The 25,327-nt window shown below is 46.4% G+C and overlaps 1 protein-coding gene across 1 annotated transcript; it reads left to right on the forward strand.

Moving 5' to 3' along the window:
- Positions 1 to 2,585: 2,585 nt before the first annotated feature.
- Positions 2,586 to 23,385, forward strand: IL2RA (interleukin 2 receptor subunit alpha). The gene is made up of 6 exons (XM_083700970.1): positions 2,586 to 2,758; positions 12,478 to 12,672; positions 15,088 to 15,180; positions 17,058 to 17,279; positions 21,985 to 22,051; positions 22,874 to 23,385. Exons 1-6 carry the CDS (start codon positions 2,680 to 2,682, stop codon positions 22,893 to 22,895), a joined length of 678 nt encoding a protein of 225 aa, XP_083557096.1. The 5' UTR covers positions 2,586 to 2,679; the 3' UTR covers positions 22,896 to 23,385.
- The last annotated feature ends 1,942 nt before the right edge of the window (positions 23,386 to 25,327 follow it).

Here is a 25,327-nt window from a genome sequence, read left to right on the forward strand (position 1 = left end):
GGATACTTAACACGGCAGATATGCAATCTCCTTTACTGAGCCACCAATCCACAGGCATGCCAGGCCTAGATCCACACCATACATTTTTGTAAAAAAAAAAAAATACACGCCATATATTTAACACACGTAACTTTCCCTCAAAGATTCTTGGGAACTGTAGTTTGTTAAGGATGCTGGGAATGGTAGCTCTGTGAGGGGGAGACATGTTTTCTCGCTTTTATTGTTTTATCTTTTCGTAAACTGCTTTGAGGTGGTGGTTGTTTTTTACAATCAAGGAGTGTATACATCTTATGAAAATAAATAAATAAATGGACACTGTGTTTTAAATGTGCTTTGAATGGGGTTGAAATACATGGTGTAGATCTGCCCGGTGTCTGGCAGTAGGAGCCATTGTGATAGGACAGAGCCTTTCTTTCCACAGGAAACCTTTTTTTGATGGTGCAAATTGCACAATTTTAAAAGGAAGAAGTTTCAGATCTCATGTCCTTGATACGGCGCATTGTTGGAAAGAAGCGATAAGCCTTAAATCAGATAAAAATTAAGTAAAACCAAATGTCTGATACGGCCCTCCAAAACCCCGTGTGGGTAGCTGGAGGCCACGAATTCTTAAGTGTTTACGAAGGTTAGGAACGGAAACCGTACCCTGACAAATTGATAAGGTGCTTTTTGGCCCCTTGTATCTCAACATCTCAGAGCTCGCCTGAGAGCGTCCCAGAGCCCAGTAAGCAAGTCTGGGAGCTTAAAAGTCTTTTCCAGGAAAACCCAGCAGAGAGAAAGGTTTTAGGTTCTCCACTTTGCATGCATTTAATTTGTGCGATGTCAGCTGACCTGCTGGCAAGTAGGCGGTCAATCGCGAAAATTAAATGCGCACAAGATGCGAGTTGACTGTAGTTGTAATTATAAGTATTCCAAAACCTCCTGAAGGACACAGGTTAGCCTCCTCTGATCTACAGGATTACTGTGGTACCTCCGGTTGCAGACGGGATCCGTTCCAGAGGTCCAGCCGTATCCCAAAGTTTCCGCAACTAGAAGTGCTGCTTCTGCAGCCTTTACCTTTACCTTTACCTTTTTATGATATCTATTAATTTCAATAAAAGATTTTAAGGGGGGGGGGGAGAAAAAGAAAACCCCAGAAAAGTATGCCACAGCAAAAAATAAAAATGAAATCTGTCACTATTTTATGTGCAGCAGCAAAACAGTAAGCTGTCCTGGAAAAGATGGGTGCGCTCTGATCTGAAAGGGGCAAATGAAGCATCAGGTACATAAGATCAACCAGGGAATTTCCTAAAGAAATAGTTCAGTAAACATCAAAAGCGTGTCACGAGAAAAAGAGCAAGAACTCTTGACTCCACCTGCCATCTGACCCACCCATCCCAGCCACCAATGGGTGCAGTTGGATAAGTCGGTCCCACTGCCTGCTTGCTCTTTGGCTGTTTGCCTGAGCCAAAAAGTGGAACCAACAAGGAGGGCATTGCGACACACTTGACAAAGAGGTCCAGGAACAAGACCCATTGTGTGAGAATCCCAGGGAGAGTGCTTGACCCAAGAGCACTCCGAAACCTGGAATACTGCATAGCACCTGCTCTCCTGTAGCGCCGAGTGCATCCAAGATAATAATATAATAATAATACTATAATAATTTATTATTTGTACCCCACCCATCTGGCTGGGTTTCCCCAGCCACTCTGGGTGCATTCCAACAAAGATTAAAAATACATTAAAATGTCATACATTAAAAACTTCCCTGAACAGGGCTGCCTTCAGATGTCTTCTAAATGTCAGGTACAATGGTACCTCTGGTTACGTACTTAATTCGTTCCAGAGGTCCGGTCTTAACCTGAAACTGTTCTTCACCTGAGGTACCACTTCAGCTAATGGGGCCTCCCGCTGCCACTGCACCGCCGCTGCCGCCTGATTTCTGTTCTCATCCTGAAGCAAAGTTCTTAACGCAAGGTACTATTTCTGGGTTAGCGGAGTCTGTAACCTGAAGCGTATGTAACCCGAGCTACCACGGTAGTTTATCTCTTTGACATCTGATGGGAGGGTGTTCCACAGGGCGGGTGCCACTACCAAGAAGGCGCTCTGCCTGGTTCCCTGTAGCTTTGCTTCTCACAATGAGGGAACCGCCAGAAGGCCCTTGGAGCTGGACCTCAGAGTCCGGGCAGAACGATGGGGGTGGAGACGCTCCTTCAGGTATACTGGGCCGAGGCCGTTAAAGATGGTGCATTTTCCTTGCCACACTTCAGTCCATCCTAGACCAGAGACGAGCAACCGTCCGCTGGCTTGGGGGTCACTTTAGCAATGGCCACACAAGGAGTTTGGGTAGAGCTGTCCACTCTCTGCCAAGCTCATCCGCAGAGCGTTAGCCAGTTGTGAAAACCACTTCCTTCCTCCTCCACAACAAGAGCAAAGCTGTGTCACACCTTGACAAGAAAATGTGGCTTCCTGGATGAGTAGTCCTCACACCTGAGAAGGCCAGTTTCGCCTATTCTTAGACAAGGAGGGGGGTGGATGGGGGAGAGTCAGAGAGAAAAGCTGATCAGACTTGAGACAACGAGCATATAAATATGTTATCAAGTCCCTTTCCTCCGGCTCTGTGCTAGAGAGGCGTGTCGGCTCACAGTCATTCAGTAGAAAACCTCCTGCCACCTTCAGAACCAGCTTAGGGCTGGAGAAGAGATGGGTGGCTTTTACACTGGATTGGGGCTACTTCTCATATGGGGGATTTTCCAACCCACCACTTTGGCTGCCACTGATGGTAAGTAGCAAACCGCTGCAGCTGCCCTCTGGCTGTCCTAACTGTATGGGTTCGACCTGATGAATTACGCCACAATCCTTACCAGTTTTAGGTAAAGGTAAAGTGACCCCTGACCGTTAGGTTCAGTTGCGGACTCTGGGGTTGCAGCGCTCATCTCGCTTTATTGGCCGAGGGAGCCGGCGTACAGCTTCCGGGTCATGTGGCCAGCATGACTAAGTCGCTTCTGGCGAACCAGAGCAGCGCATGGAAATGCTGTTTACCTTCCTGCCGGAGCGGTACCTATTTATCTACTTGCGCTGGCGTGCTTTCGAACTGCTAGGTTGGCAGGAGCAGGGACCGAGCAATGGGAGCTCACCCCATCACGGGGATTCGAACCGCCGACCTGATCAGCAAGGCTCTGTGGTTTAGACCACAGCGCTACCCACGTTCCTGTTACCAGTTTTACTCAGAAGTAAATAAGGTAAATAAGTAAATAAGGTCTGTAATAGGATTTACCAGTTTTACTCGGAAGTAAATAAGTCCTATTACAGACCCTCCAAGTGTCCCTATTTTCCAGGGACAGTCCCAGATTTACAGAAGTCATTCCGGTTTCTGATTTGATCCTAGAATGTCCAGCTTTTCCTTAGGCCGTTCCAACTGGAGAAATGTTGGAGGGGTTGGAGTTATGTGACACCCCAAGCCAAGGATATAAGTAGCTGTAACAACCTTTAGAAGATATTTGAGAGCAGCCCTTTATAGGGAAGTTTTTTTAAAATGTTTTATCATGTTTTTAGATGTGCCTGTTGCAAGTTGCCTAGAGTGGCTGAAACAACCCAATCAGATGGGTGGCATACAAATAATAAAATTATTTTTAATTTTATAAAAATAGGGGGTATAAATAATAAAATTGTTGTTGTAGTTGTTGTGGTGGTGGTGGTGGTGGAATAGGGTGTCCCTATTTTCACTGCGGAAACGTTGAAGGGTATGCTATTAATTAAGTGGGACTTTCTCCTAAGTAAGTGGGCTTAGGACATTGGTAGGCAAACTAAGGCCCGGGGGCCAGATCCGGCCCAATCGCCTTCTAAATCCGGCCCGCAGACAGTCCAGGAACTAGCGTGTTTTTACATGAGTAGAATGTGTCCTTTTATTTAAAATGCATCTCTGGGGTATTTGTGGGGCATAGGAATTGGTTCATCCCCTACCCCCAAAAATATAGTCCGGCCCCCCACAAGGTCTGAGGGACAGTGGACCGGCCCCCTGCTGAAAAAGTTTGCTGACCCCTGGCTTAGGAGGTCAGCCTTGATGGATTAAATGTGGACATAAGTAAAAACTGTTTGAGAAACATAGAAATTTGCCTTCATCGGGTGCTGGTAACACAAGGAAGCTAGCTCAGATCTTTGGTCCCTCTCGGATAGTATTGTCTACAGTGACTCTCATGGGATTCAGGCATGGGGCAGTCCCAGCCCTTCTTGCAGGTGCCAGGAATTGAACCTGTGACCTTCTGCCTGCAGTACGCATGTTGTGCCACTGAGCTACAGGATCTTCCCAAATAATGTGCTCCAGAATGGGCATGCACACCAGGAAAGGGCCACCTAACGCAATGGCGGATCATCTGCCTTGCTCTGAGGTTAAATCCCTGGCTTTTCTAGCTGGGACAACGAGAGACCCAATGAGTGTGGACAACACTGAGCAAAATGGACCAATGGTCTGTCTCCATATAACACAGTCTATTTTTAAGGGATGTCATCCATTATACGCTGGAAGGAAGTGAAACACATAGAATATGTTTTCCAGAACAGAAGGAAAGCTTCCCTTAAGTGTTGCTGAATTATATCCATGATAGATAGATAGATAGATAGATAGATAGATATAGATAGATAGATGATAGATAGATAGATAGATAGATAGATAGATGATAGATAGATAGATATAGATAGATAGATGATAGATATAGATAGATGATAGATGATAGATGATGATGATGATAGATAGATAGATAGATAGATAGATGATAGATAGATAGATAGATAGATGATAGATAGATAGATGATAGATATAGATAGATAGATAGATAGATAGATGATAGATAGATAGATAGATAGTAGAGAGAGAGAGAGAGAGAGATGATGGATAGATAGATAACACATGCATATATACAGAGGTCTGTTTTGGCTCTTGGATGGCCAGTACAACAAAGTCCCATACACAGACATAATTTGTATTAGTGGTCAACCTGAGGTAGAAGGCATCATAGCCTGCCCCTTATATACTCAAGAAATTGCTTTCTGAAACCTCTGTTCACACAAGCAAGCAGCTACACCCAGGTAAAAATGGTCCTCATTCTTTTGAGTGACAATAATAGCTTCGTAACACAGAGAGTGGACCTCTATTCTGCTGGCTTCAAGGGGGAGGAAATCAGGAAAAGGGAGTGAGGTAAAATCGCTGGAAATCATTGCGGTGAGTTGGTGGTTTAATTTGAAATCAAGCTGGATTTCAGTTTGTTGGTGTCCTTGGTAACCTCTCTTACATTGCAGATCTTGGCTCAAATTATGGGTGTATGATCTCAATTACTTTATTGCTACTGCTGCTGCAGGTTTCTCATAGACTTTGGCTAGAACAATAAACTTATATTGAATTGAATATATTCTGCCTTGGTCAGACCACACCTGGAATACTGTGTCCAGTTCTGGGCACCACAATTTAAGTAGGATGTTGACAAGCTGGAAGGTGTGCAGAGGAGGGTGACCAAGATGATCCAGGGTCTGGAAACCATGCCTTATGAGGAACAGTTGAGGGAGCTGGGCATGTTTCGCCTGGAAAAGAGGAGACGGAGAGGAGATATGATGGCTATCTTCAAATGTCTTAAGGGATGTCACATGGAAGAGGGAAGAAGCTTGTTTTTTCCTGCTCTGGAGGGTAGGACTCGAACCAGTGGCTTCAAGTTACAAGAAAGGAGGTTCCGACTAAAAATTAGGAAAAACGTTCTGACAGTAAGAGCTGTTCGACAGTGGAATGGACTTTGTTGGGAGGTTGCAGACTCTCCTACTTTTGAGGTTTTTAAGGAGAGGTTGGGTGGCCATCTGTCATGGATGCTTGAGCTGAGATTCCGGCATCGCAGGGGGTTGGACTAGATGGCCCTCGGGAAACCCTTCCAACTCTACAATTCCATGATTCTGTCAGTGCCGGCTCTACGATGAGGCAAAGTGAGGCAACTGCCTCAGGCTTGGGCCTGCCCTGTATCCCCTAAGCTAGAATCCAGTGGAAGACATTGCTTCCAAATCCAGTGGAAGACATTGTCCTTTGAAATATACTCGAAGTCCAGAGTGGATTTCATGCTCTTCATTCAGCACATAGTGGTGAGGAGGAATGGAAGTTCCCCCAGAATGTCTGCTTTTTATACATTATTTACACAATGGGCCCCACGTGATTGGCTAATTCCGGGATTCTCCTAAAGGCCAATCAGGTTGCGGATTCACTTCCACCTGGAGCTGGATTGGGTGGCTCCTGTGGACCAATCAGACTGCTGCATTCTGAATCCTATTGTTCTAGGACCAATCAGACTACTGCATTCTGAATCCTGTTGTTCTAGGGCCAATCAGACTGCTGCATTTTGGATCCTATTCAACTCAGTACATAACATCCTTTCGCCCGTATTGGAGTAAGATTCAACTACCAGTCCAACTGGATTCTGTATGTACCTTGGGGGAGGGTGCCATCTTGTCTTTCGCCTCAGGCTGCAAAAAGTCTTGAGCCGGCCCTGAATCCTATGGTTAAAATGACTAATAGGCACCCTGAACCATTTGCTGGTCCTCAGCCAAAACAATATGTCTGTGCATGTGCTTTGCGTGTGTATAAGATGAACGGTTTTAAGGTCACTCCCCTCCCCTTCTCTAACCTAGTAGCAGGCTGTGGTTCTCCTGCAGGACTGATGATCGGAAGAGAGAGAGAGAGAGAGATTAACCACACACCTCAGCCACATATTCTGAAACGAAAGCAGGCTTATCAAATAAAAAAGTCTCCGCAAGCTGCTTCCTCATAAAGGGGTGACACATTTCTGCTAAGGCTTCAAACGGTTCTTTGAAAGCAGCGAGCAGCCTGGGATTTCCATTTTTCATCTGTTTTTGACGCTTATCTTTCGTTCATCCCCCCCCCCCTTTGCCCCAAAACTGTCTATTCTAAAGGGCACTCTTGATTAAATGAGTCACAAGAGAGTCATAGCGCAGTTGCAGGGTGAAGCTCAAAGCCATCTCTAAAAGGCATTTACAGGAAAATCCTAAGACGTGTCAACTAACACTGTTTGTGTTGAGAGAATTGCATTGTAAGGTTGGGCTAGAAGTTTGGGACTACAATTCCCATCATCCTTGACCACTGGTCCTGCTAACTAGGGATCATGGGAGTTGTAGGCCAAAAACATCTGGATGGCCGAGGTTGAGGAAGCCTGTTCTAAAGCCACAGTCACCACACCATACATGTGAATAACTATGACACTACTTCAAATGGCCATCACTTCCCCCAGAGAATTCTGGGAGCTGTAGTTTGTTAAGGGTGCTGAGAGTTGTTAGTCCCTTGCCAGAACTACAATTCCCAGAGTTCTCTGGGAAGAGGGATTGTTACAGCACTCTGGGAATTGTAATTCTGTGAGGGGGATGGGGGCCTTCTGATAACTCAGTCATAGGCAAACTCCGGCCCTCCAGAGGTTTGGGACTACAATTCCCACCATCCCTAGCTAACAGGACCAGTGGTCAGGGATGATGGGAATTGTAGTCCCAAACTTCTGGAGGGCCAGAGTTTGCCTATGTCTGTGATAAATTAACAAACTACAGCTCCCATAATTGTTTGGTGGGGAAAGCCATAACTGTTTAAAGTGGTATCGTAGTGCTCTGTATGTATGACATGAATGTGGCCTCAGTTTCTCATTCTTCCAATCTTCAGTTCAGTTCCTCATAATTCCACACCCGTTTACAATTTATTAATTTTTAAGTCCTCACGAAAACCTGTCAGCATCTTCATGCAAATTTCCCCAGATGTACACATTTGCTGTAGTGATCAGGTGGGATTGCTATGAGGAATTATAACAAATATAGAGTAAGCCATCTGTGTCAGCAGTGAAAGCATTGCATTGACTGGGTTTAAACTATTTTGATATGATTCTTGATCAATCCACATCTCTGCATCCCTGTTCCATTTCTCTTTCTTGACAAGTCACGTACACAGCCCAGTTGCTTCGCCAGGCAGGCATCCTGGGTCATCAAAGACAGTGGGCAGTTTCTTTGATGTAGCTTTTCTGATATGTTAATCTTAAGATGTTAATTTTAGGGCCAGGAAACAGATCTCACCTGAAGGTGATAATGATCCCTGTCTTCCTGACCATCCTTCTTATCATGTATATTGCTTGTTTATCACCTCCGGGGTTGCCAAATGCACTCTTTTGTAGTTCTGTTTTGATAGGACGTGGGTGGCGCTGTGGGTAAAACCTCAGTGCCTAGGACTTGCCAATCGTATGGTTGGCAGTTCGAATCCCCGCGGCGGGGTGAGCTCCCGTCTTCGGTCCCAGCTGCTGCCCACCTAGCAGTTCGAAAGCACCCCTAAGTGCAAGTAGATAAATAGGTACCGCTTTCTAGCGGGAAGGTACACAGCGTTTCCGTGTGCTGCGCTGGTGCCGGCTCGCCAGAGCAGCTTCGTCACGCTGGCCACGTGACCCGGAAGTGTCTCCGGACAGCGCTGGCCCCCGGCCTCTTAAGTGAGATGGGCGCACAACCCTAGAGTCGGACACGACTGGCCTGTACGGGCAGGGGTACCTTTACCTTACCTTTACCTTTGATAGTTTAACTTCGTCCCCACTTGGGGTTTGTTGAAATGCTCAGAAGAAATCTGATTAGTTCTTACGAACACTCTGTAAAAGTTCTTTTGTGAATAAAATGACCTGGAGACCTGGGCAGAGGGGTGGAGGCAGAGAGAGATTATTATATGCACCCTTCCCAGAGTCTTGCTGGTTCAAGCCTCTGTGTGCATTCTTATTAATCAGAATTAAATCCTTCCTTTACGCCTCAATTTGCGTGTGCAGTTTTGCCCGTTATACACATTTTTTCCAAAGCAATTTCACCCAATAGAATGTCTTTTCATACGCTGTTTTCGGCAATGAGTGCGCACTTACCCCAACGTTATACATTAACTGGCCAGAGGACTGCACTGTGCAACTTGGAGAAGTGTGAATTTCGAAGGATGGCTGTGTTTCGATTTGCATGTTGGTTTAGAAAGTGTGAATTAGGTAATTTCCCCTTTAAATGCAACTGAGTTGAATCTCTCTCCCATCCCTCGAGTTGTGATTTGTGGACTTAAACCCCAGTAATATTTCCTAGGGGAGCAGCAAAAGCAGAAGGAGCGATGGATGTATATATTATTATTATCACTCACACACACAAGCAAGCAAGAGCATTTTCAGAGTTCAGGGACGCATTCTGGCTAGAGGCACGAGCCTGAGGAGGCTGTGGAACAGGACTGGTGAGGGCTGTGGCATGGGGAGAGTCTTGGGGACTGACCAGAGAGATTTGGAAGGCTGCGTTTGTCCCCCAGACCTTGGAAATGCAACAACAAGGATCATCCAGTTTGCAACTAAAGGGTTAATTCTGTTAAATTAAATTATTATTTGTTATGTACTGAGTTGAATAGGATCCAAAATGCAGCAGTCTGATTGGTCCTAGAACAATAGGATCCAAAATGCAGCAGTCTGATTACTCCTAGAACAATAGGATCCAGAATGCAGCTGTCTGATTGGTCCTAGAACAATGCAGCAGTATGATTGGTCTGCAGGAGCCACCCAATCCAGCTCCAGATGGAAGTGGATCCACAATCTGATTGGCCTACAGGAGAATTCCGGAATTAGCCAATCATGTGCAGCCCATTGTGTAAATAATGTATATAAGCAGATACTTTGGGGAAACTTTCATTCCTCCTCACCACTATGAGCTGAATAAAGAGCATGAAATCCACTCTCGACTCTGAGTATATTTCACTATTATTATTTAAAAGACATCTGAAGGCAGCCCTGTTTAGGGAAGTTTTTAATATTTAAAGCTGTATTGTTTTTAACACTCGATTGGGAGCCACCGAGAGTGGCTGGGAAACTCAGCCAGATGGGCATGGTATAAATAATAAATTATTATTATAAACGAGAGAGGGACTGGTAGAGACATTTCTTAGCAACCAGGCAGTATGTTTACTGAGGTAGCATGTGATTGGCTGTGCTGTTCTGAGGGAGTTTTCCCCACCCCCTCTGTATGACTGGTTGAATGTCTTCCCACTCTGAACCAGGCCTGAAGTAAGAAAGGCTTCTCTGTTCCTTTCCTCCCAAATTATCCGCTGTTTCGTTCAGTTTCTTCAGTGAAGTGTTGTCAGGATTTCTTTTCCTCCTGGGCTCTGCTTGCATTATTACAAATTTTGTATCTGTGGACTGCTATTGCTTTAGATCTAAAAACTGATTACATTTACGTATGAGTTTACACGTCTGAGCATGGATTAAGTTTGCTTTATTTCTGTCGTGCCATATGGGTCACTTTAAGAAATAAATTTTGTATCAGTGGATTGCTGACACTTGTCACTCAAACCAATATTGTGCTTGTCCATATAATCCATATAATCCTGCTTTGTAACAGTTGCTGTTTATTGCAACCACTACTATGCTCTAAGATGCACTAGCCTGTAATATTACGCATGGCACATACCATTGTTTATGGTTTTTTATATTATTTTTGCTGTAAAAATGTGGGAGATTACGAAATTGTATTTATTTGCATTACCTAGAGCCTGTTCTACTGATGAAGCCTAGGATGGCGAAACAAGGCTAATATTCCGGAAATCCTTGTCTTAGACTCTGTGAAAGGATTCTGTGGAACTGTAGCAACCCTTTATGTGGATTATTGCACTCTATGAACAGACAGGTGGAATAGACACTTATACATGTATGGACTGAGTAGAGAATGAACTGATCTGCTGGATCTTCTGCTTTTTTCGTTGAACTTTACGAAACTTCCATTGAAATCTACGGTTTGATACAATGAATAGTCTTGTCTTGTTTAGTCGTTTAGTTGTGTCCGACTCTTCGTGACCCCCTGGACAAGAGCACGCCAGGCACTCCTGTCTTCCACTGCCTCCCTCAGTTTAGTCAAACTCATGCTGGTCTCTTCGAGAACACTGTCCAACCATCTCGTCCTCTGTCATCCCCTTCTCCTTGTGCCCTCCATCTTTCCCAACATCAGGGTCTTTTCAAGGGAGTCTTCTCTTCTCATGAGGTGCCCAAAGTCTTGGAGCCTCAGCTTCACGATCTGTCCTTCCAGTGAGCACTCAGGGCTGATTTCCTTAAGAATGGAGAGGTTTGATCTTCTTGCAGTCCATGGGACTCTCAAGAGTCTCCTCCAGCAGCAATGAATAGTATACCGTATTTATTCAAAAATACAGCCGGTTACATCTTATAATAATAATAATAATTAATTTATTATTTATACCCCGCCCATCTGGCTGAGTTTCCCCAGCCACTCTGGGCGGCTCCCAATCAGTGTTAAAAACAGTACAGCATTACATATTAAAAACTTCCCTGAACAGGGCTGCCTTAAGGTGTCTTCTGAATGTCAGGTAATTCTTTATCTCTTTGACATCTGATGGGAGGGCGTTCCACAGGGCGGGCGCCACTACCGAGAAGGCCCTCTGCCTGGTTCCCTGTAGCCTCACTTCTCGCAATGAGGGAACCGCCAGAAGGCCCTCGGCCCTGGATCTCAGTGTCCGGGCTGAACGATGGGGGTGGAGACGCTCCTTCAGGTATACAGGACTGAGGCCGTTTAGGGCTTTAAAGGTCAGCACCAACACTTTGAATCCTGCTCGGAAACGTACTGGGAGCCAGTGCAGATCTCTCAGAACCGGTGTTATGTGGTCCCGGCGGCCACTCCCAGTCACCAGTCTAGCTGCCGCATTCTGGATTAATTGCAGTTTCCGGGTCACCTTCAAAGGTAGCCCCACGTAGAGCGCGTTGCAGTAGTCCAAGCGTGAGATAACCAGAGCATGCACCACTCTGGCGAGACAGTCCGCGGGGAGGTAGGGTCTTAGCCTGCGTACCAGGTGGAGCTGGTAGACAGCTGCCCTGGACACAGAGTTAACCTGCGCCTCCATGGACAGCTGTGAGTCCAAAATGACTCCCAGGCTGCGCACCTGGTCCTTCAGGGGCACAGTTACCCCATTCAGGACCAGGGAATCCTCCACTCCTGCCCGCCTCCTGTCCCCCAAAAACAGTACTTCTGTCTTGTCAGGATTCAACCTCAATCTGTTAGCCGCCATCCAACCTCCAACCGCCTCCAGGCACTCACACAGGACCTTCACCGCCTTCACTGGTTCTGATTTAAAGGAGAGGTAGAGCTGGGTGTCATCTGCATACTGATGAACACCCAGTCCAAACCCCCTGATGATCTCTCCCAGCGGCTTCATATAGATATTAAAAAGCATGGGGGAGAGGACAGAACCCTGAGGCACCCCACAAGTGAGAGCCCAGGGGTCTGAACACTCACCCCCCACACCACTTTCTGGACACGGCCCAGGAGGAAGGAGCGGAACCACTGTATGACAGTGCCCCCAGCTCCCAGCCCCTCTAGATGGTCCAGAAGGATGTAATGGTTCTTATTATGCACTATTTGAATGGCTTTGATAACATTCCGTATCCCTGGTTCACACATGCACACTTCTTTTCTCTTTTGCAGAAGAGTGCCCCGTTCCACAGACAATCAAATTTGCAAAATACACTGCTCCTGAAGGGTATGTCGTGGGCACACCCGCTCGTTACAATTGTCATAAAGGGTACCAGAGAAAACCAAGGAAAAGCAATCTTCTGACATGCAGGAACGTGGGCGGTACAGTTAAGTGGAACAGAACTTCTCCACTCCCGATTTGTGTAGGTAAGAAGTTGTGTTTCTGGGAGACAGAATGAATTTCTATACTTTGTCTTCCTCTTTGAAGTCAGCTGGAAGATCTGAGAAATGGAGAGATGCATCTGCAGGTTAAAAACGTCTGGTTTTGCATGTAACACCGCTTTGCAAAAAAAGAAGAATGGCAGCCGATCGCAGCCATACTCGGCTCGACCTCCTGGAACCAGTGGTGGTGGTGAAGGTCCTTTGTGGGTGTCTGGAACAGTTGGAGGGTGGTTAATGGATTGAAATTGAATCCCAACAAAATGGGGAGACAGGGGGCAGGGAAGTGTGAGGGATTCGCTGGTCCTGAATGATGATGAAGAAGAAGAAGAAGAAGAAGAAGAAGAAGAGGAGGAGGAGGAGGAGTTTGGATTTGATATCCCGCCTTTCACTCCCCTTCAGGAGTCTCAAAGCAGCTAACATTCTCCTTTCCCTTCCTCCCCCACAGCAAACACTCTGTGAGGTGAGTGGGGCTGAGAGACTTCAGAGAAGTGTGACTGGCCCAAGGTCACCCAGCAGCTGCATGTGGAGGAGCGGAGACGCGAACCTGGTTCCCCAGATTACGAGACTACCGCTCTTAATCACTACACCACACTGGCTCTCCAGTAACTGTGCCCCTAAAGGACCAGGTGTGGAGCCTGGGGGTCATTTTGGACTCACAGCTGCCCATGGAGGTGCAGGTCAGCTATGTTTCCAGGGCAGCTGTCAACCTGTTTCACCTGTTGTGACAGCTGAGACCCTACCTGCCTGCGCACTGTCTTGCCAGAGTGCTCCATGCGCTGGTTATCTCCCGCTTGGACTACTGCAATGCGCTCTACCTTTGAAAAAACCTTAGAAACTATCACTCATCCCAAATGCAGCTGCTAGACTGGTAGCAGCCACGGGGCCACATTACAACGATGCTAAAAAATCTACATTGGTTCCCAGGATGTTTCCAAGCACAATTCTAAGTCTTGGTGCTGACCTTTAAGCCCTAAATGGCCTCTGTGCTGTCAACCTGAAGGAGCATCTCCACCCCCATTGTTCAGCCCAGACACTGAGGTCCAGGACTTTCTGGTGGCTCCCTCACTGGGAGAAGTGAGGTTACAGGGAACCAGGCAGAGGGCCTTCTCGGTAGTGGCACCCGCCCTGTGGAATGCCCTCCCATCAGATATCAAGGAGATAGGTTAATAATAATAATAATAATTTATTTGTACCCCGCCCATCTGACTGGGTTGCCACAGCCATTACGAGCAGCTTCCAGCATATATAAAAACAGAACAAAACATTAAACCGTGAAAAGCTTCCCAAAACAAAGCTGCCTTCAGATGTCTATGAAAAATTATACAGAAGACATTTGTTGTGGGAAGCTTTCAAGGTTAAATGCTATTGTTGCTTTATTGTGTTTCTGTTGGAAGCTTCCCAGAGTGGCGGTGGCAACCCAGTCAGATGGGTGGGGTATAAATTATTATTATTATTATTATTAATTATTATGATATTGAAGCAATGCTGCTGCAAAGTCCTAGCTTGAAAAGTAAACATGATGGGAATGTTGGGATTCCCCTTGGGAAAAGAGGGACTGTCAATTCACAGTGCGAAGCACCGGAATTAGCTCAGAGTGTAATATGAGCTCTTCCGTTTGTTCCTGTCCAGGAAGTACAGGATGTGTTTGCCACTACACTGCTGGAGTTTGAAGAGAGTAGTCATGTTTTTTGTAACGCTGCAAAGACAGAAATAAAGGCATGTAAATGCGTTTCTGTCTATCTCTTTCCCCTGCCGGGGGGGGGGGCAGGAAAGAGGGGGAGTGTTCTTCCCACGTTTGAGAAGAATCGCCGATCGAGACCTAGCCTGCGCTTGCTGGGAATTGCAGCCAGGGAGGTCAACAGGGAATCAAGCTGGGTGCCTGGGATTGTTGCCAGTTTCTCCTGATATGGGCTTGAATTCCCGACAATTACTACTACTACTACTACTACTACTACTCTGCCCGCTTTTGCTTCTGGCTCCACCCACCATGGTTATGTGGCTCCTGCCAGGCTCATCACAAGGGAAAGTGGACCCTGGACTGAAAACAGACACTGCTGCTTTGCTGTTCAACGCATGATGCGCCTAACAAGCCAGCACTTCTACAGTCATACCTCGGGTTAAATGTGCTTCAGGTTGAGCGTTTTCAAGTTATGCTCCACAGCGACCCGGAAGTAACGGAGCACGTTACTTCTGGGTTTCGCCACTTGCGCATGTGCAGATGCTCAAAACGACATCACGTGCATGCACGGAAGGAGCAAAATGTGACTCACGCACATGCAGTCGCGTCTTACGTTCTACTCAGGATGTGAACGGAGCTCCAGAATGGATCCCGTTCGCATCCGGAGGTACCACTGTATATTGTTTGGAGTACCTTATTTTCTTCCTCGTTCTTCTACACAGCTGACCCGCGGCAGACTCTTCCTCCTACAGTACATTCTACAGCAGGAAACTGGAGCATAGCTTCCACCAGCCCACAACCTACAAATCGGGCAGGTAAGACAGACGCTTCCATCTTCGTATCCTATAGCCTAAAGTCACTCCGCAAGTAGAGATGTAGCCGCACAGGAAACAAATAAAGGCAAAGAGTAAAAGGCAAAGAGTTAAGGGTATTATCCTTCCGAATACCATTGCTTTTCAGTTTCATTTGCTTTCTTTCTATGGCCTCTTTTCACTTACATGAGACACAAAGCGGCTTGCCTACAATAAATTACTGTATTTTCCCGTGTATAAGACTATATCCCCCCCCCCAAAAAAAATGTTTAAGTTTAAAATTGGGGGGCATCATACATGGAATGTTTAAAATTTCTTAATTTGGGGCTCATAAATACATGGAAAAATACGGTATATAAAACGATTAACAAATCACCAATGAAACAGCCACCTTCCATACGACATTAACAAAACAACTAAAAAAAAAAATAGATCAAACAGCAGAACCACAAGAAAAGTTGTATTATAAAATTCACAAAGCATTGCAGCACTCGTAATCCACAAAACAATTCACAATTACCTGTTGCTGGCAACCACAAGAGGGAAGAGGGCTCTTGGGCTTAAATCCACTGTGAGGACAAGATGCTGGACTTGATGAACCCTTGGTTGGATCCAGCAGGCTCCTCTTCTGATGTTATATTAGGCCAGCAGGGTTGGAGAAATTTTGGAACGTTCAGAAGTAGCAGAACATCTCAGGGTGGGTAGGTGAGATTCCTAAGGCATGGGGTGCTATTAATCCTGTACGTATCCCTGATCGTGCATTTAACACAAATGTAACCATGGAAAGAGGAACGCAGATGGCGCTGTGAGTTAAACCACACAGCCTAGGGCTTGCCGATCAGAAGGTCAGCGGTTCGAATCCCCGCGACAGGGTGAGCTCCCGTTGCTCTCTCCCAGCTCCTGCCAACCTAGCAGTTCAAAAGCACACCAGTGCAAGTGGATAAATAGGTGCCACTCCGGCGGGAAGGTAAACGGTGTTTCCGTGCGCTGCTCTGGTTCACCAGAAGTGGGTCAGTCATGCTGGCCACATGACCCAGAAGCTGTATGCCGGCTCCCCAGCCAGTAAAGCGAGATGAGCGCCGCAACCCCAGAGTCAGTCATGACTGGACCTAATGGTCAGGGGTCCCTTTACCTTTACTTTAATCATGGAAGAGTGATCTCTTTGAGATCTTGGACCCAGAATTGTGGTGACAGTCCAGCCCTATCATTAGGTAAAGTTAAGCAACCACCTCAGGTGGCAGATACAGGAGGGCCCCCTTGCTATACCTCTCTATTGGGTTCTTGCACCCCTATGCTAGACCTACTGCATTTGGTGCCATAGAAGGTGCCAAACAGCTTTTTTAAAAGTTTTTTTATTAACAAATTCAACAAAAATACACATCATAGTCATTGTTTCCGCCCCTCCCATTTTTTCCCTCCCCAACAAACCCTCCCAACCTCCCCCCAAGACTTCCTTCAGCTCCTCCCTCTGATTTCTCAACTCATGTTGTTCTCTGCATATTATAAAATTGTATGCATCCTTATGCTATCTATCCACCATATTAACTCAATAAATTTGTATGCGTTTATTCAAAACCTGCCCGTTCATTTTGTTGTCTGTGACTTTAAAGAAGAATGGGAGCCTTTTACAGTCTATTTAAAAAGGCAACAAAAGGTGCCCAACAACTTTTGAATCTCTGTCCTTGATGATCTCGTTTACCCGCTTCTCATTTTCTCCTGCCTTGGTTTTCATACTACCTGTAAAACAACAGCGATAAAAATGGGTTCACGAAATTGAAAATAAAAATATGTGGCCCTTCAAAACAAACAAGTAGCCCCTGCTTGTCCCTGGCTCCATCACTGACTGCCGGACTTCTTCACTTTCTTCTTCCGCCCTGTAGGCTTCTGCGGAGAACCAGAACCCCTCAGCAATGCCAATGTTAAAGTGACAATGTACCACGTGGGGCAGAAACTGCGCTATGAATGCCTGGAAGGCTATCGAGGAACTGCCATCTTCTCTGAAGTCAGCACCTGTGAGGCTTCTGGTGGAAAAAACGTTTGGTCTAAGTTAAATCTCCGTTGTAGCAAAAGCCCGAGGGTCACAGAACAGGGTTCTGGTGCAGGTAAGATGAGGTTTAAGCTGAAACATTGCATAGTAACAGGACACTTTTCCCCTTACACAATATCCCAGGTTCAAACTAATAACAACAATGGCCGCCATATTTGTTGTCCACCTGTCTCCACCAACCTGGCAGCCTACGGATGTTTTCTGCTATAGCTCTCATCATACTTGACTACTGGCTGTGACGGTTGGGTCTGATGTGTCAGGAGCCTGGGTCTGATGTGTTAGCTTACCTCCTTCCCTACTTCAGCTTCTGCCGCTGATTCTAGACTTCTTTCATCATCATTGTTATGGCTACCGGTGTGGGTTGCTCGAGAGCGAACAGGCAAGACTCCCACTGGTCTTTTCAAGGCTTTATTATCGGTACAAAAACATTCACAAAGCAGAACGTCTCAATTCCATGTCAGTCACTAGCAGAATCTGGGAGTGGGCGGTCCTTAAACTTTCCCCAGCAGAGCAGTCTTTTGACCCCCATCCTACACCCACCTCCCCTCTCTGTGCGTAAACCGACTGTGCAGAGAGGGCGTGGGCAAAGGGGGACCTGCCTCCCCCCCCGCTTTGCTCATGCACGGGGCTCTGGCTCTCCCTTACATCCTCTGAGCCCCGCATGCCTTCCCCACTGGAGGCGTGGCTTCCCTCCTCCGTGGAGGAAGAGCTACTTCTCGTGATCTTCAGAGGCTCCCTGTAACCCAACTGCCCTTCCACCTCTCGCCTCTGAGCTGAGGGCAGTTCCCTGGCAATCATGATTCCTTTATATGCCACCCATCCGACTGGGCTGCCCCAGCCACTCTGGGCGGCTTCCAACAAATTACGAAGCAGCAGTAAAACACCGAACATGAAAAACCTCCCGATAAAGGGCCTAATTCAGATGTCTTCGTAAAGTTGTGTTAATTGTTTATTTCCTCGCCATCTGGCAGGAGGGTGTTCCACATGGTGGATGCTTTCCAGGCACAGCACAGGCAGAAGTGTGGACCATAGTTAAATAATGAAACTCTCTCCCCCAGGAGACAGTAGTGGTCCCCAACTGGGATGGCTTTAAAAGAGGATTAGACAAATTCATGGAGGAGAAGGGTACTGATGGTTATTAGCCATGATGCCTAAGCTCTGCCTAGATGTGGCAATGCTGCTGCTTCTTCTTCTGCTGCTGCTGCTGCTTCTTCTTCTTCTTCTTCTTCTTCTTCTTCTTCTTCTTCTTCTTCTTCTTCTTCTTCTTCTTCCTCTCCTTCTCCTTCTCCTTCTCCTCCAGCGATCACTAGTAGCCGAGTATGATTGTCTTCCATAAACCCAGTTTTAACAGTGAGTCCGTAAATGACTGTGGAGGCCAATTCTGGATCCACACGTCCTTCCACAGTGGAGACTTACGTTTCTGGGCAGGTGTCGATCACGGTGAGGGTTTGCCAAGCGTGCCTTCCTCTTACAATGTTTCTCCCTTGTGTTCCGATTTCGAGCATCTTCAAAGCCGATGACACCTTTGGTGAAGGGTGTTCTCCAATTGGAGCGCTCGCAGGCCAGTGTTTATAGTACATTTTTTAAGATATGTCTTGAGAGAGTCTTTAAACCTCTTTTGTCGACCATCAGCATTACGCTTTGTTGTTGTTTGTTTGTTGTTGTCGTTTAGTCGTGTCCGACTCTTTGTGACCCCATGGACCAGAGCACGCCAGGCACTCCTGTCTTCCACTGCCTCCCGCAGTTTGGTCAAACACATGCTGGTAGCTTCAAGAACACTGTCCAACCATCTCATCCTCTGCCGTCCCCTTCTCCTTGTGCCCTCCATCTTTCCCAACATCAGGGTCTTTTCCAGGGAGTCTTCTCTTCTCATGCGGTGGCCAAAGTATTGGAGCCTCAGCTTCAGGATCTGACCTTCCAGTGAGCACTCAGGGCTGATTTCCTTCAGAGTGGAGAGGTTTTATCTTCTTGCAGTCCATGGGACTCTCAAGAGTCTCCTCCAGCACCATAATTCAAAAGCATCAGTTCTTTGGTGATCAGCCTTCTTTATGGTCCAGCTCTCACTTCCATACATCACTACTGGGAAAACCATAGCTTTATCTATACAGACCTTTGTTGGCAAGGTGATGTCTCTGCTTACCCCTTACCAATGAAGTAAGGAGGGGAGAGTTGGTCTTGTGCCAGGGTCCCACTTGCAGGCTCTTTACAGACACCTGGTTGGCTGCTGTGAGGACAGTATGCTGAACTAGATGGACCATTGGCCTGATCCAGCTGGCTCTTCTTATGTTCTTAAGGCAGAGATGAGGAGGGTTCTGATGTCCTCATAAACATCCTCATTTTGATGTTTCCCTCTTAATGGGGTGACTCTCCTTGTTCCACCACCTTATTCAGGCAGCCGTGTCTGCTTTTGCATGGCGGCCAGGGCCTGATGGAAGCAGAAATACCACAAAATATTTCAGGCTGGTTAGGTTAACCAATCTAATTTTATAATTCATATTTGAGCAAATAGTTTAGGAAGGTTAATACTTATCTGACCATTCTTATACTCTCTCGTTTATATATGGCGAGCCAGCAGCCTTGTAGACAGCGTCGCTCTGGAATTCTGAAGTACCCATTTTTAAAGTCCATCGTTAAATTCAGTGAAGCTTTGAAAGGTCCAGTCCATGAACTTGATTCAAAATGGTGTCCAGTTGTATCCAAACATACATGAAAAACCTTCTCCTTGATCTCAGGACCATCACGCAAAATTTGGTTTGTTACGGCTAAAATCTGGGTGCGGGTGCAGGGCTACCCTGCCACCCAGCTCGTCGGACTAAGTGTCCGCGGGTCCCTGCGGAAGAAAATGAGCTCAGCCGGACAGGAGCAAAATGCGGAGATCCAAGGTTTATTGCGCAACAGGTTCAAGACGAGATTGAACACCGAGAAAGGGGTGACATGAACTTTTGAAACTCCCTCCATGTCCCAGAATACAGTGCAAAATACATCCCAGTTACATCATGAATACATTAAGGAAAGGTTGGGTTACACAGATTACATCATGAATACATTAAGGAGAGGTTGGGTTACACCGGATTAACATATGGAGGAGGGAGGGCGGAATATGCAGAGCTGGAGATATGCGCAGATGAGCGCTTCCTGAGTGCCGGTGATGGGAAGACAATGGTCCATGTATGCATAGTCTGTCACCTGGCATTGCCCGGAGGAAAGGTTTGGCAGAGTGATTTGACAGGATTAGGGTCTTGACACCTTACTTGAGGGATTATGGAGGACAGGGGAGGGGTGATGGAGTCCTAGAGAAATTGAGCAAATATATTGTAGTGAAGAAGGTGAAGAAGACATGCCCCCCCCTTCCGTAACAGGTTTGAGGTGTCAAAATGCACAACAAACAACTAACTTCTCCAAAATACCTTGTAGGTGCACGTATGCCGTTCTGTATTCTGTTGCTTAGAGAGCCTTGATTACAGGAGGACCATAAACATTTTAGGCAAAATAAGAGAAAATTAATAACCAGAACAGGGCGGCAAATTAAATACTCAGCAATTGCAAACAGCAGCGTGCATATTTTAGTTCTAAAAATTGCTTGTGTCCATAAAGACACATCCACACTGTGCGTTTTTTAAAAATTACTTTCCCCAAGGTATTCTGCAAACTGTTGTTTATTCCTCACAGAACTTAAATTACAGTTCCCTTTTTTTGGCGGCGGGTGCGGGTGTCACCTGCTTTAAATGTATATTGTGGATGTGACCAAGGAGCTGTGTTATACTGACTCACGCCAATCATCCACAGAGTCCAGCACCATCCTCTCCAACCGGCACCAGCTCTGGTGTGTGTTGCACATTTGTCTCATACAAGGGTCTCATTCCAGTTTCTCATTTTTCTTCTTCCTCCTCCAGAGTTAGGAGAGAGCATTTTACTTGCAAGGAGGACTCATTATAGGAGTCACAGGTATTGGGTGGGATCAGGGCCGGATTTAGGTTTGATGAGGCCCTAAGCTCCTGAAGGTAATGGGGCCCTTTATATGTCCAGCTGTCCTTTGTCAACAACAGATTGTCGTTGTTCTTCGTGTCGAATATATGGCTATATGGTAATTCATGGACCTAAAGGTAAAGGTAAAGGTACCCCTGCCCATATGGGCCAGTCTTCCAGACTCTGGGGTTGTGCGCTCATCTCACTCTAGAGGCCGGGAGCCAGCGCTGTCCGCAGACACTTCCGGGTCACGTGGCCAGCGTGACAAGCTGCATCTGGCGAGCCAGAGCCGCACACGGAAACGCCGTTTACCTTCCCGCTGGTAAGCGGTCCCTATTTATCTACTTGCACCCGGAGGTGCTTTCGAACTGCTAGGTTGGCAGGCGCTGGGACCGAACGACGGGAGCGCACCCCGCCGCGGGGATTCGAACCGCTGATCATATGATCGGCAAGTCCTAGGCACTGAGGTTTTACCCACAGCGCCACCCGTGTCCCTAATTCATGGACCTAGTAGGTATCTAAAGCCATTTGCACATAACCACTAGGAGCCTACACAACACAAAACACTGTCACTGTATGTTTTATTTTTTGTTTTTTATCTTGTATTTTGGAAATGTACACCCAGTTTTTTTCTCCTGTAATTTTTTTTTGGGGGGGGGGTAAGAGAGTGGGGTCCTAAGCTATAGCTTGTTTAGTTTACACGTAAATCCCACCGTGGGATGATAACAAAACGCAGACCTGAAGCCAGCCATTTCCTCACTCCCTGACCACGTGGTTTCCTTTTCATTTTAAAGCTGCTCTCAGCCTTGCTGCAGTGACCAAGTTCATCATCTTAGAAGGAATCCTCGCAGGAACTGTGGGGTAAGTGGGCTTATAAAGTGCTTTTTGCACCGGAAAAGCTGTAACCTAAAACTGTAGTTTCTGTCAGGGACTGGGCAGAGGAGGAACGGCGGAGGGCATCTCTCCAGCCAACCTGACCCTTCCAGAGAAGAAGAAGACACTTCAGAATTACAGTAGGGGTTTGAGGGAGGTCATAGCTCAGAGGCAGATGAGGGGTGTGATAGAAATTTTGAGGTCTTACATATATGTTAAATGTTCATAAGTGTACCAACCAAGCACATACATAGACCACAGGAAAACCATTTTTGGTTCCCAAACTGACCAGATGTTTTCCCTGAAAGGAGGGAGGGGGGTCAGGGAGCCTTCGAGTTGTCTCAGGAATTGAGTAATCAGCATTTTATTGAGTGACAGACTATCAGGAAAGGCTATCAGATAACCTGGCAGACAGGAAAAAAACGACAACACCTTTTCTGTGATGTAGATATGAAGTTTGTGGGGGGTGGTCTTGGGTTACACCCCTTCTGTGATGTATGTATGATGTATGGAAGGGTGGCAAGTGTCTGTTCAGTCGCTTATCTTGCTCTATCTGTTAACTTGGCTGCCACGTAGCAACTGTGGAACAAGTCTTAATTGTGAGCAAAGGTGGAATTAGAAGAACCAATCAAAGTTGGGGAGAGAGTTCTGGGATGTTGGGAAGCAGAGAAAAGTTTGCAGTTTCTTCTGTGGTCAACGTCTTAGCTTCATCTTTCCAGACACTTTTGGGTTTTTTTACAATGCTTGTGTGTGTGTGTGTGTGTGTGTGCATGCATGGGCGCAATAACTTACCTTTTCCTTTCTTTTTAGATTCTATTCTTGCTGCTTGTAATAAGCATTTTTCTACAGTTTATGCCTGGACTAATCTTCCATCTGGAATTTCCTGGATTGTATATCCTGGCAGCCCAACTGGTCTCTCATAATGTGAATCTAAAACCACGGAAGTTTATGCCTCCCAGAATTTCGCTTTGGGTTGGTAGTTGGTCTTCTTCTAAAGGACTGTGTAGTTAGGACAGCCTTGCTAATGTAGTAAACTTTTGACTAGAGACATTCTGGGCTTTAGGTGCCCCAACACAGCATTTAGCAGCTGTTAATTTGTAGTTAATTTAATCTTGCCTATTGTTCTGCATAGAGTTAAGTTTAAAAGTTCCATCTTAATATTCTGTTTTCAATTTAAACAACATTTGCCCAAGATTCATTCATGCATAATATGATGTTGATTTCCCTATTATTATGATGCTCCTATCGTTCATGACCTGTTAATGCATTTGCTGGACTCCTGCTGGTGTATTTTTGAAAAAATAAATTCCATACAGATTTTAGCCTCTTGCAATAACACCCCCCCCCCCTTGCACATTGGGGAAAATTAAGAAATATAAATTATCTTGCCCCCACCATATGAAAGTCAGTGTGACTTGGTGGTTAGAGTGCTGGACCCAGGAGACCAGGGTTCAAATTCCTGCTTGGCCACAAAGCTCACCTTGGGCACAGTCACAGTCTCTCAGCTTGGCCTACCTCACAGGGTTGTTGTGTGGGTGAGATGGGAAGGAGAGAACTGTGTATATATCACCATGAGTTTCTTGGAAGAAAGGCAGGATATAAATGTAATAATACATACATCTGCAGTGACAGTGGGGCCTTTCTCGTCGTGGCCCCAAAGCTGTAGAACTCCTCCCCAAGGGAAGTCCACCTTACTCGTTCCTTATTGGCTGTTAGATGCCAGGCAGCAGGGATGAAGGTGGCGCTGTGGGTTAAACCACAGAGCCTAGGACTTGCTGATCAGAAGGTCGGCGGTTCAAATCCCCGTGACGGGATGAGCTCCCGTTGCTTGGTCCCTGCTCCTGCCAACCTAGCAGTTTGAAAGCACGTCAAAGTGCAAGTAGATAAATACGTACCACTCCGGCAGAAAAGTAAATGGCATTTCCTTTCGCTGCTCTGGTTCAGCATGTGGTCATGCTAGCCACATGACCCGGAAGCTGTACGCCAGCTCCCTCGGCCAATAAAGTGAGATGAGCGCCGCAACCCTAGAGTCAGCCACGACTGGACCTAATGGTCAGGGGTCCCTTTATGCCAGATAGCTATCCTCCCAAGGGCTTTTGCCTTGCCCTGATCCATCACCCACCAACGTTTCTCTTGCCCTGTGTTGCTAAAGGGAGAAGGGAGCCTATTCATCAAGGAGTTCAGTAACTGTGGGGCCACCCCTGCAAAGGACCGGTCCTTCTCACCAAGCACATTTTCAGCCGAGATGAGCTAGAAAGCAAAACTGGGACATATTCATAGGGGGAAAGCCAGGCCCTGTGGGCTAGTACTAGTGGTGGGGAGGCCTTCAGCCCAAATGTGCCCTTTCAGGCTTTCCTATCCAGCCCCTAGGACTCTCCCCAGACTGTGAGCCCTCCTTCCCAGGTCACACCTCTCACTGTCCCCCACCTCAGGTACTTTTGTCTGGCTGAAATGTAACTTTGAATTATTCAGACGCCTCTCAGTTGCCTGGATGGACCAACAGGGTACTGCACTTGTTTGCTCTGCCCCAAGGTCCCTCCCCTCCCCTTCATTTTATTTTCTCTTTCTTTCTCTCCCCCCTCTTTTCTCATTGTATCAACAAAGCATCAATAAAAAACATTGTGCAAAAAATTAAAATGTGCTGCTTGTGCATTGGAGCTTCTGTGTGTGCAACAAAATTCCAGAATAGACAGGCAAATGGAACCATGGCAGAATCCGGATTAGAAACACAGTGGGGGCAAATGTTTAAAGCTCCCCTCCCCTCTATACCAGCTTCCTGATATGGATCAGCGGCACCAGGCTGACAGGCGAACTAATGCCACTGTACTGGAAGAAGCAAAGATCACCAGTGTCGATGCAATGATTCTTCAATACCAGCTGCGTTGGACTGGTCATGTTGTTCGGATGCCTGATTATCATCTTCTGCAACAACTACTCTATTCCAAACTTAAAAATGGAAAGCGTAATGCTGGTGGTTGACAAAAGAGATTTAAAGACTGTTTCAAGGCAAATCTAAAAAAAGTAGAATAATAATAATAATAATAATAATAATAATAATAATAATAATAATAATTTATTTATACCCCGCCCATCTGGCTGAGTTTCCCCAGCCACTCTGGGTGGCTCCCAATCGAATGTTATAAACACCGACAACTGGGAAACACCTGCCTTTGAGCGCTCCAATTGGAGAACAGCCTTTGCCAAAGGTGTCATGAGCTTTGAAGACACTCGAACTCAGGATGCAAGGGATAAACGTGCTAAGAG

The sequence above is a fragment of the Podarcis gaigeae genome, assembly GCF_964106915.1.
Source record: "Podarcis gaigeae genome assembly, chromosome: 10".
NCBI lineage: Eukaryota > Metazoa > Chordata > Lepidosauria > Squamata > Lacertidae > Podarcis > Podarcis gaigeae.